At 45.7% G+C, this 10,659-nt stretch overlaps 1 protein-coding gene across 1 annotated transcript; it reads right to left on the bottom strand.

The window, feature by feature from the left end:
- Nucleotides 1–1,553: 1,553 nt before the first annotated feature.
- On the bottom strand, nt 1,554–3,246 carry ACTL9 (actin like 9). Its single transcript, XM_081895705.1, has one exon. It carries the CDS (start codon nt 2,970–2,972, stop codon nt 1,641–1,643), a length of 1,332 nt encoding a protein of 443 aa, XP_081751831.1. The 5' UTR covers nt 2,973–3,246; the 3' UTR covers nt 1,554–1,640.
- Nucleotides 3,247–10,659: the final 7,413 nt, after the last annotated feature.

A 10,659-nucleotide genomic window follows, 5' to 3' on the forward strand; every position in this document is an offset into this window, starting at 1 on the left:
CAGGGGCCAGCGCTGTCCGGAGACACTTCCGGGTCACGTGGCCAGCGTGACATCGCTGCTCTGGCGAGCCAGAGCCGCACACGGAAACGCCGTTTACCTTCCCGCTGGTAAGCGGTCCCTATTTATCTACTTGCACCCGGAGGTGCTTTCGAACTGCTAGGTTGGCAGGCGCTGGGACCGAGCAGCGGGAGCGCACCCCGCCGCGGGGATTCGAACCACCGACCTTTCGATCGGCAAGTCCTAGGCGCTGAGGCTTTAACCCACAGCACCACCTGTGTCCCTTCTTTGAAACTTAGGCTTCTGCTATTTCACCCACTGACTAAGTTTTGGGAGAAAGGCCTGGGCTATATAAACAATGCACTATGGGAAAATTGGATTTTCAGAGGTGAATATGCTCTTGAACTATATACCCACTGTATGGAAATGGACAACAGGACAGTGAATTGGAAGAATAGAGATACAATTCCTCTTAATCAGTGGTTTGACAACATTGGCAACTTATTTTCACACCCTTATTTTCATCTTTTTCATACCCTCCAACGAAAATAGGGATGTCCTATTCTATTATTATTACTATTCTATTTATACCCTGTCCATCTGGGGCACAAACAGGAAAAAAACATGAAACATTGAAAAACTTCCCTGGCTCGGGGCTTGGATAACTCCATCCCCTGCAACATTTCTCCAATGAAAATATGGATGTCCTAAGGAAAAGTGGGACATTTCGGGATCAAATCAGGAACTGGGATGGCTTCTGTAAATCTGGGGGTGTCCCTGGAAAACAGGGACACTTGGAGGGTCTGTGAACAGACAGCTTATAGACACATACTTTCTTTGGATAAATGCAATTATTATTGGGAATGGGTTCACACAGAGTATACTAGATTATTGGCAATTACCGTATTTTTTGCTCTATAAGACTCACTTTTTCCCTCCTAAAAAGTAAGGGGAAATGTGTGTGCGTCTTATGGAGCGAATGCAGGCTGCGCAGCTATCCCAGAAGCCAGAACAGCAAGAGGGATTGCTGCTTTCGCTGCGCAGCGATCCCTCTTGCTGTTCTGGCTCCTGAGATTCAGAATATATATTTTTCTTGTTTTTCTCCTCCAAAAACTAGGTGTGTCTTGTGGTCTGGTGTGTCTTATAGAGCAAAAAATACAGTATATGTGTATTAGGATAATAAGAATATGCACATCTGTATATTGATGCATGTTAATGTAACAGTGTTTTTTCACCCCCACCCCAGCCATTTCACTCACTTTTTCCTTTCTTTTTCTCACTCTATGAAATCCATCTATTAATAAGAAGAGGAAAAGAGGTCTCGGCTGCTTTTCCTTGCCTGAAGCAAAGACGCTTACAGCTGTAACGGCCTCAAGGAGGCTTCGGGGCTTGCCGCCTCCTTCCCATGGGTCTCCACACAGCTGTGGGCAAAAGCCCTTTTGGAGATCAATTGTGGGGTTCATTCTTAACACAGCTGCTTTCCTTGTTGGCTCCCTGACCCCAGCACTGCCTCCGGCGCTGAGCTCATCCCCTCCAGCCAATAACTGCGAGCCTCGTTGTCATTCTTATGCAAACTGATTTATTTTTGGTCCCCTGGCATCCCAGCCCCAAACTCCCCCCGGGGGATTCTCGCCTGGCCCGTCTCAGTAGCACTTCCGGTGGACGATGTAGGGGCCGTGTTCGTGATATTGCTCCTTCCGGATCCAGCATGGCTGAAAGTTCTTCAGGGAAGCCAGGATGGAGCCCCCAGTCCAAACAGAGTACTTCCTCAGAGGGATGGCTGTGACTTTCACTTTCGTGTTGGTGGGCACAGCCACCATGAGGTCGTGCAAGAACCTCTTCTCGAACCCCTCAAAGAGGGACGAGCCACCACAGAGCATGATGTTCTCGTACATTTCCTTCCGGGATTCTTCAGGGACCTTCCGGACGCTTCTCAGCGCCATACCATGAAGCCCCAAAAGATTCAGTCCGGGCATCTGCGGAGGGTTGAACAACATCTCTGGACACTGGAATCTCTCTTTGCCCAGGCTGATGATCTGGCCATCGGGCAGCTGGTAGTCTGCCATGTACTCCCTCTTCGGACGGTTCCACTCAGTCTCAAAATCAAAGGCCACATAGCAGCATTTTTGCTTCATGTCATCAATGACATCCAGCATCCTCTCATCAAAGTAATGTCCCATGTTCCTGAGAAGGTCCATTAGGAAAGATGTCATGTTGGCGCCCGCGATGTCCATCCTCTCGGTGGCGTGTGGCAGATTGTACCCTTGGTGGACAGGGACAGTGTGGGTTGTGGCATGTCCCGTGTCCACTACCAAACCGCTGATCTTGCCATGGGCGTACACCGACAACACCGACTGGTACGCCACGTACATCCCGGGCGAGTTGAGCGACTCAAAGACCACCTCCACCAACTTCTCCCTGTTCGTCGTGGGGCAGAGCGGAGGGTCGGACATCAAGAGGGCATGGTCTTCCGGAGCAACCTTGAGGTCGTGGTAGAACAGGTGCCTCCACAGAACTTCCGCCGCGTCCCAGTCGATGATGATGCCGTGCCGGACGGGCAAAATGATATCGACATCCGGCTCTAACCGCGCCCGCTCCCCGACAAAGGTATCTGGCCTGTCTCTCCTGGTCCTCATGGACTTCTCGGTGGGGTGCCCAACCAATGTTCCAATGACAGCCTGAGGAGTCTGTTGACCTGCGAACCCCGCTTTACACGTCCCCGTACCTGTATCGATGATTACTGCTCCTGTCTTCACAACTGAGCGCCCTCTTTCCGGAGTCTTTGACCGAGGAGCTTCTTTTGAGGATGCCCGCGATCTGGATGAGCGGTCCAGTGTGTATCCCGGGGATGCGTTCCTTGTTCCAGCACGTCCTGGGCTGACTGGCCTCGACCCGGGGCTCTTTGATCGTGAGGATGCTGGGCTCCTTGTCCGTGAAGGGCCGGGGCTGGTTCTCCTGGTACTCCTGAATGACATCTTGAACGGGCCCTTGAGCTACCCCTTCTTCAAGGTCAGCCACTGAGCTACAACACAGAGTGCCCTGCAGAATTCTGCCTCACTCTGTCACAAAGGACACTATGACACCACACCAGCTCCTTGGGTGACGTGGCTCGGGACAGGCCACGTGGTCTCGGCCGGCTGCGATTGCCTCCCTCCGACCATCGCTCAAAGCGCGAAACCTGGGCGTTCAGTCCATCCCACCGCTGGTCGTCAGGAGGCTCTGAATTGTTCCGCGAGAGACAATGGGTGGCAGGCCTGGAATCCTGGAATCTTCGGTGCTAGATGACCTTTGGGTCCCTTGCAACTCTGTGATTCTATGATTCCATGAACACGGAACACCACAAGTCAGCTGGGCATGTTCTCTCCTGAGTGAGCGGTGCCTCAGGGCTTCACATTTGTATCTGGAAACACAGATAAGTGATGGTTCCTCCATCCACAGCTGGGGGCAGGAAACACCTTGGGAGTTGCAGCTGCTGGGAATCACAGTGTGTTGTTGCACTCAGGTTCTGTTTACAGGCTTTCCTTTGGGGTAGTTGGTTCTTACCGGATCTCTCAGCTGCTGTCGACCGCAGTATCCTCCTGGACTGTCTAGGAGGGCTGGGAGCTAGGGGTCCTGTTCTGCAGTGGTTCCGCTCCTTCCTCCTGGGCCATGTCCAGAAAGTGGTCTTCGGGGGTGAGTGTTCAGACCCCTGGGCCCTCACTTGTGGGGTGCCTCAGGGTTCTGTCCTGCTTTTCAACAGCCTGGAGAAGAGGAGGTTAAGGGGTGATATGATAGCCATGTTCAAATATATAAAAGGATGTCACAAAGAGGAGGGAGAAAGGTTGTTTTCTGCTGCTCCAGAGAAGCGGACACGGAGCAATGGATCCAAACTACAAGAAAGAAGATTCCACCTCAACATTAGGAAGAACTTCCTGACAGTAAGAGCTGTTTGACAGCGGAATTTGCTGCCAAGGAGTGTGGTGGAGTCTCCTTCTTTGGAGGTCTTTAAGCAGAGGCTTGACAACCATATGTCAGGAGTGCTCTGATGGTGTTTCCTGCTTGGCAGGGGGTTGGACTCGATGGCCCTTGGGGTCTCTTCCAACTCTAGGATTCTATGGGAGTGCTCTGATGGTGTTTCCTGCTTGGCAGGGGGTTGGACTCGATGGCCCTTGGGGTCTCTTCCAACTCTAGGATTCTATGATTCTATGATCTATTTGAAACCTCTGGGAGAGATCATCAGGCGGTTTGGGCTGGGTGTTTACCAGTACGCATCGATTCAAGATGGCGCCGAGGTAAGACGCTCTTATCGGAGCTCAAAGAGATCTTTTAACTAAATGTTGCTGGCTCTCCTTCCCCTTTTGGATTTTATTTCCTTTCACCATTTCGCTGCGCTTTTGAACATTTTATCTTATCCTCCTCGGTGCCGGGACTTAAAGAAGCTAATGAAGCTTTAACGAAGGCTCTCAGACATTCCCTTCCGGGCATTAAGGCACTCCCTCCCAGTTTCTCGTCGACTCCTTGTGATAAACTTATTACAAGGATTCTTAAGGACTTTTAATCGGCTTTTAACCCTAAAAACTACAAATTCATAAAACCACAAATTTCTCCCACCACTTCTAACTTCGTGGACCCCCAAACATCTCAGTTGTTTTAACAAACTGGGAAGAAGGGGGGGGTACTTCAAAGGAGTGCTATAATTGGCCCCAGTTTTAAACTCCTCGCAGCAGCCCAGCCTGGACTGAATGAGAATTGAACGAGATTGCGACCTGAGAACCTTAGCACTTTATCACTTTACTTAGAAGTCTGATTTCATCGACTTAAGAAGAATCTAGAAATGAGAAGAGCCAAAAGACTCAGGTGTCTTGATACAGAAACTGACACAGAGTCCTCTGGTTTCAAACAGAGTAATCTAGATAATTACCTGCTACCTCAAAAACAGCACGTATCTCCTCCCAAAACCTTCCTCAACTCTTCGCATGAAAAGACAATTGAAGAGATATCCCAAGGAATAAATGAGGACAAGGCTACTACTCCCATAACAGAGGCACAAGCGCTAATTGATAGAAAGGTGGAGCTGCTAGAGGAATGCTGCCTACTGACTGCTCAAACAGTTCAAAAAATCTTTGAACAATTACAAAACATCTCCAAGAAGCTGGACAACCGAGATGAAAGGAGGCAACTCACTCCCCTTTTGCCATCCCTAACAAGCCCTGGAGATAAACAGAACAAATACAAATTTATGCCTCTAAACCAGCCAAAAACCAGAGGAAGCCCCCCTCACTCAATCAACCTGATACTGAGGCCATGTGAGATTGTTCTCCACATTTTTCCATATAGAGGGCCCCTACCTTATTGGGAGTCACCTTTCTGGGCCAGACATCATCTAAATCTGCTCCTTAGCCTTGAGGGTGGAAGCATTGACTTAAAAGCAGTCAAGAGGCTTACTAACGATGGATATTCCAAAAAAGTACTACTAAGATTTGGTAGCCATAGAATTCCAACCAAACTCTTAAGGGAAAAGGCTCATTTAGCCCAGAAAGGAATTATCCCGCGCCGACACTTTGAAGATATATCACCCAGACCACTGATTGCATCTAAAAGACAGAACAAGATGAACAAGGCCATTCCACCAGAAGCCGATATCTGCCCTACTCCCGTGGAAGAACCCAGTAGATGGGAGAAACCGCAGCCAGCTACCCGGAAAACCACACAAGAAAAATCCAAGCTCCCAAACCACGCGACTGTAGCATCAAATAACAACCTCGCCCTTGACACAATAGACTGGACAGTCCCAGAAGAAGAAGATCTGCTGAGTAACTTTACCAAGCTACCAGAGAAAGAACAAATAAACATACTCAGTAAATTGACGAAACTACAGGCCAGATTGACCGAAATTCACCAACAGGGTCAACAAAATGCAGTAGAAACAACACACAATCAAACTTTACACTTACCAGCTTTTTCCCCAAAATGCATAGTCAAAAAGAGAGCTACTAATGGAACTTTCAAATGTATAGATGCAGAGCTTCAAATCCAGCCGCCTTTAGAATATGAAATGGCAAGGAAAAACTCCAGTAATGAAACCACAAATTCCTGGCTGAGATATCAAATATTAGCTCCAAACGAAATAGGTACCCCTCCTTTAAGTACTACAAAGGACCTTAACATTGCCGAACAAAAGATGACCTCCAACAGACCTGACACACTGAGCTCAACATCAAATGAGGCCAAAGAAATGGAAGTAGAGACTGAAAACAGTCCAACTGTCCATAACAGCCCACCAGCCACAGAAATTTCTCAGGAACAAGGAACAGTTAAGGAAGAAAATCAAGAAAGGGAGGAAATTTTAATTTCCCGCACCTTAAAAAAAAAAAAAAAAATCTAAGAGATCCACCACCATGTTCCCCACCGAAAGCAGCGACAAATGGCTGTATCTGCACAAGACAAAATCCCTCGCTAGACTTAATAACAGAACTAGAATGACTAAATGCTGTCAACCAGCCACCAACTCAAAAACGGACCCTACGCTTGCTGTCCTGGAATATCGCAGGGTGGGGAAACAAAGGCGGAGACCCAGACCTAATGAACTTCTTTAAAGATTTTGAATTAATACTTCTACAAGAAACATGGTCAACTAGAGATATCAAAATCAACGGATTCACCTCCTATACGAAACCCGCATCGAAAACAAACACGAAGGGCCGGCCGAAAGCAGGGTTCTGTTGTATGATCAAAGACAACTTAGGGTTTGAAATCAAGCAACTAGAAGAATGCTTACCACTTGCACAAGCTCTACTTTTAACCCAAAACAAAGACTCTTTGCTACTTGTAAATGTCTATATCCCCCCAACCAAAAATAACAGCAGCAGTGAAAACTGGTCACAACTAACCTCTTATATAGAAAACTTGACCGATAAATACCCAAATGCCTCACTGATAATAGCAGGTGATTTTAATGCCAGAGTAGGAACCAACAATGAACAACTATGTAGCAAACTAAATTGGAATACTGAAAATGATATCGCACATGCCCTGAAAATAGGACGATTCTCCAGAGACAGGGTTGTTAACAACGAAGGCTTACGCCTACTTGAATTATGTAACAACTTTAATTTGCAGATTGTAAATGGTTCAACAAAAGGCGATAGTAGCGGGGAGTTTACATACTTCTCCCCCCGAGGATGCAGCGTCATCGACTATATTCTTGTCCCTTATAATATTATAAATTTGATCATGGACTTCAAAATTGGAACGCGCACTGAAAGCGACCATCAGCCATTATCGTTGTCTATTAACTTAAAGGACGAAACCAAAATCATTAAGTACAATACCATAGAACCTTCTCAATACAAACAAATGACCCAATTAAAATGGTCCCAGGAAATGAGTGTAGCAGTGGGGCAAAAACTTACAGCCAACTTGAGAAAACAAGTATTATCCAACTTAAAGATCACTAATTTCTACAGTGATATTCCGAAAATTTATAATGAAATCTTCCAAATGTTTGTAGAGCTTAGTACTCCACCTAAAGTTTGGGTACTTAAACATACCGCTAGCCCTTGGTTTGATGATGAATGTTTCCAGCTAAAAAGAAAACTGCGCCAAACATTTAAAAATAATCGCACTAAACTAGAGCCCTCTTATCTTGATGAAAAAAGAAAATATCATTACATTCTGGCCGAAAAGAAACAGAAATACGCAACCCAAAAATGGCTACAATTATTTGACTCAATTCAGAGTAAAAACAACAAAGCGTTCTGGAACTTAGTGTATGGAGGATTGAAAGCCGAAAATCAACTAACTCTACCACCAATTGCAGAATCCAAATGGTCCCAATACTTTACATCTGTATTTAACAATCTACATAGTGAACTTAAAGGAAATGAAACCACTAAAAATAAAATTATTAAACTCCAGGAGTGGCCAAGGGTAGAGGAAGAGGAAATTAGAGAGATAGTTAAAAATTTCAAATCGGGGAAATCTCCTGGGCCAGACGGTCTACCAATAGAATTATTTAAGACCTATATAGATTGGTGGGCAGAACCCTTAGCCCAACTGTTTACGCTTATAGATAAATATGGGATCATACCTGAGATATGGCTAAGATCAATAATTATTCCAATCTTTAAAAATGGCGACCCAAAAGAACCAAGGAATTATAGACCGATAAGCCTTCTATCAGTGATAGGGAAAATCTACGCTAAGCACCTCTTATCTAAACTCCTTACCTGGATGAAAAATCTAAATTTACCAGGGAAAGAACAAATAGGTTTCTCCAAAGGTTGCTCTACACTAGACCACTGTCTTATTCTTATGCATCTGGTTGAAAAATACAGATCCCAAAGGCAATCTAAGATATACGCTGCTTTTGTAGATTTTCGTGGTGCATTCGACTCAATTGACCGCCCAAAGTTGTGGAGGAAACTCGCAGAATTAAAAATTGATCAGCGCCTATTGATTCTAATGCAAAATCTACACTCTTCCAATACCTGTCAAGTCAAACTTAACATCAAAGGTCACCTTTCATCAGACATCCCAATCTCGAAAGGGGTAAAACAAGGGTGCATTCTTGCCCCCTTTCTATTTAATTTATTTTTATCAGACTTGCCAGATTACCTTCAAAAAATAGAATCACATGCCCCTAAACTTAATCAGAAACCAGTTCCTCTCTTACTATACGCAGACGATGCTGTCCTACTATCCTTAACGAGCTTGGGTCTAAAACGTCTTATATCTTCACTGATCCTCTATTGCGAATGTAACAAACTCTCTATAAACTATGAGAAGACAAAAATTTTGGTCTTCTCGAATGGTTGGAAATTAGAGAAATGGAAAATAAGAGGGCAAGAAATCCAACAAGTGAAAATCTATAGGTATCTGGGAATCTTATTCCAGAGCAATTTAGGGTGGGCAACCCATCGCACAAATGCCATAAAACAGGCAAAGTGCATCTCATCAGCAGTTGCCCGTTTTCATTATCAGAAAGGTAATCAATTTATTCCTGCGGCAAATCAGATATTTCAAACAAAAGTGCAATCCCAGATATTCTATGGAATCCCGCTATGGGTCCAAGCATATAACAATGATTTAAAAAAGATTCACTCTAGTTTTCTGAGACGTATTCTTGGACTCCCAGCTATGATCAAATATGAAACAATGTGTGCAGAAATAGGCATACACACAATGGAATATTGGGCATGGTCCACCTCAATAAAGTACTGGTTACGCTGCCACTTCCGCTGCCCTCCATCAAGTCTGCTCGCTGATTTGCTCAAAGACTCCTATAAATCAAGATGGTATCAGCACCTCGAAAAAAAGATTGAATCTTTAGGCGTCGAGCTGGAGTCCCTGTACAATTCTAATGAGCAATATATTTCCCATAATATCCTAACTAGACTAAAGGATGTCGAGAGACAAAATATTACGGCAGCTGTAAACAAAATTTGCTCCCCCATATTCTATGAATTAAATATCTTAGATAGCAGAGCCAATTACGTCACTAAACTAATAATCCCAGCCCAACGTAGGGCTTTTATGCTGGCCCGCTTGAATGTTTTTCCCTCAGCATTTGTCAGGGGAAGATATCAAAACATTCCTAGAAACAAGAGACTCTGCAGATGCTCTATGAATGTCCCGGACACTGTAGAGCATATTCTCCTTCATTGCCCACTGTACAGTACGCTCCGTCAACGCGTGCTGTCCCCTCTTTTGGGTGGTCTGGAACCGCAGCAAGGTGAATGTGTGGGATTCTACCTATCCGACGTTGACCAAAGGGTAACGGCGGGGGTAGCCGAGTTTTTGGCAGCAGTCCTCCAAGGAGCAGGTTAACAAGGAATACCACTGACTCTATATGTATATATATATATGTACTTAGCAAACTGCTGCCTTTTTTATATATATTTCAAGGCTTTTATATGTTATTTTCTCTTTTAAGGTTTTATTTCCATAATGCCTAATAAAGGTTTGATAAAGTAAGTAAGTTTACCAGTACGCGGTTGATACCCAGCTCTACCTCTCTTTTAAATCAGAACCAGTGAAGGCAGAGGACATCCAGTGTAGGTGTCTGGAGGCGGTTGGGGTCTGGAGGGCGATCAACGGATTGAATCCCTACAAGACAGAACTGTTGTTTCTAGAGGACAGGTGGCAGGCAGGTGGGGGACTCCCTGGTCCTGAATGGGGTATCTATGCCCCTGAAAGACCAGGTACGCAGCCTGGGAGTCATTTTGGACTCACCGCTGTCCATGGAGGTGCAGGTAAATTCTGTGTCCAGGGCGGTTGCCTACCAGCTCCATCTAGTACGGCGGCTGAGACCCTCCCTCCCCGTTTTGCCAGAGTGGTGCATGCTCTGGTTATCTCCTGCTTGAACTACTACAATGTGCTCTCCATGGGGCTACCTTTGAAGGTGACTCAGAAACCACAACTAATCCAGAATGTGACTGCCAGACTGGTGACTGGGAGCGGCCACCGGGACCATATAACACTGGTCCTAAAGGATCTACACTGGCTCCCACGACCTTTCCAAACATCATGTTGGTGCTGATTTTTAAAGGCTAAGCAGCCTTAGCCCAGTACAGTGGTACCTCGGGTTAAGAACTTAATTCATTCCGGAGGTCCGTACTTAACCTGAAACTGTTCTTAACCTGAAGCACCACTTTAGCTAATGGGGCCTCCCACCGCCGCCGC

This window comes from Podarcis melisellensis (genome assembly GCF_964234715.1).
Source record: "Podarcis melisellensis genome assembly, chromosome: 18".
In the NCBI taxonomy this organism is placed as follows: Eukaryota; Metazoa; Chordata; class Lepidosauria; order Squamata; family Lacertidae; genus Podarcis; species Podarcis melisellensis.

Bases quoted from the DNA above. Each gene is read 5' to 3' on its own strand.
- ACTL9 (XM_081895705.1), bottom strand. From the start codon at position 2,972: ATGTCATTCAGGAGTACCAGGAGAACCAGCCCCGGCCCTTCACGGACA.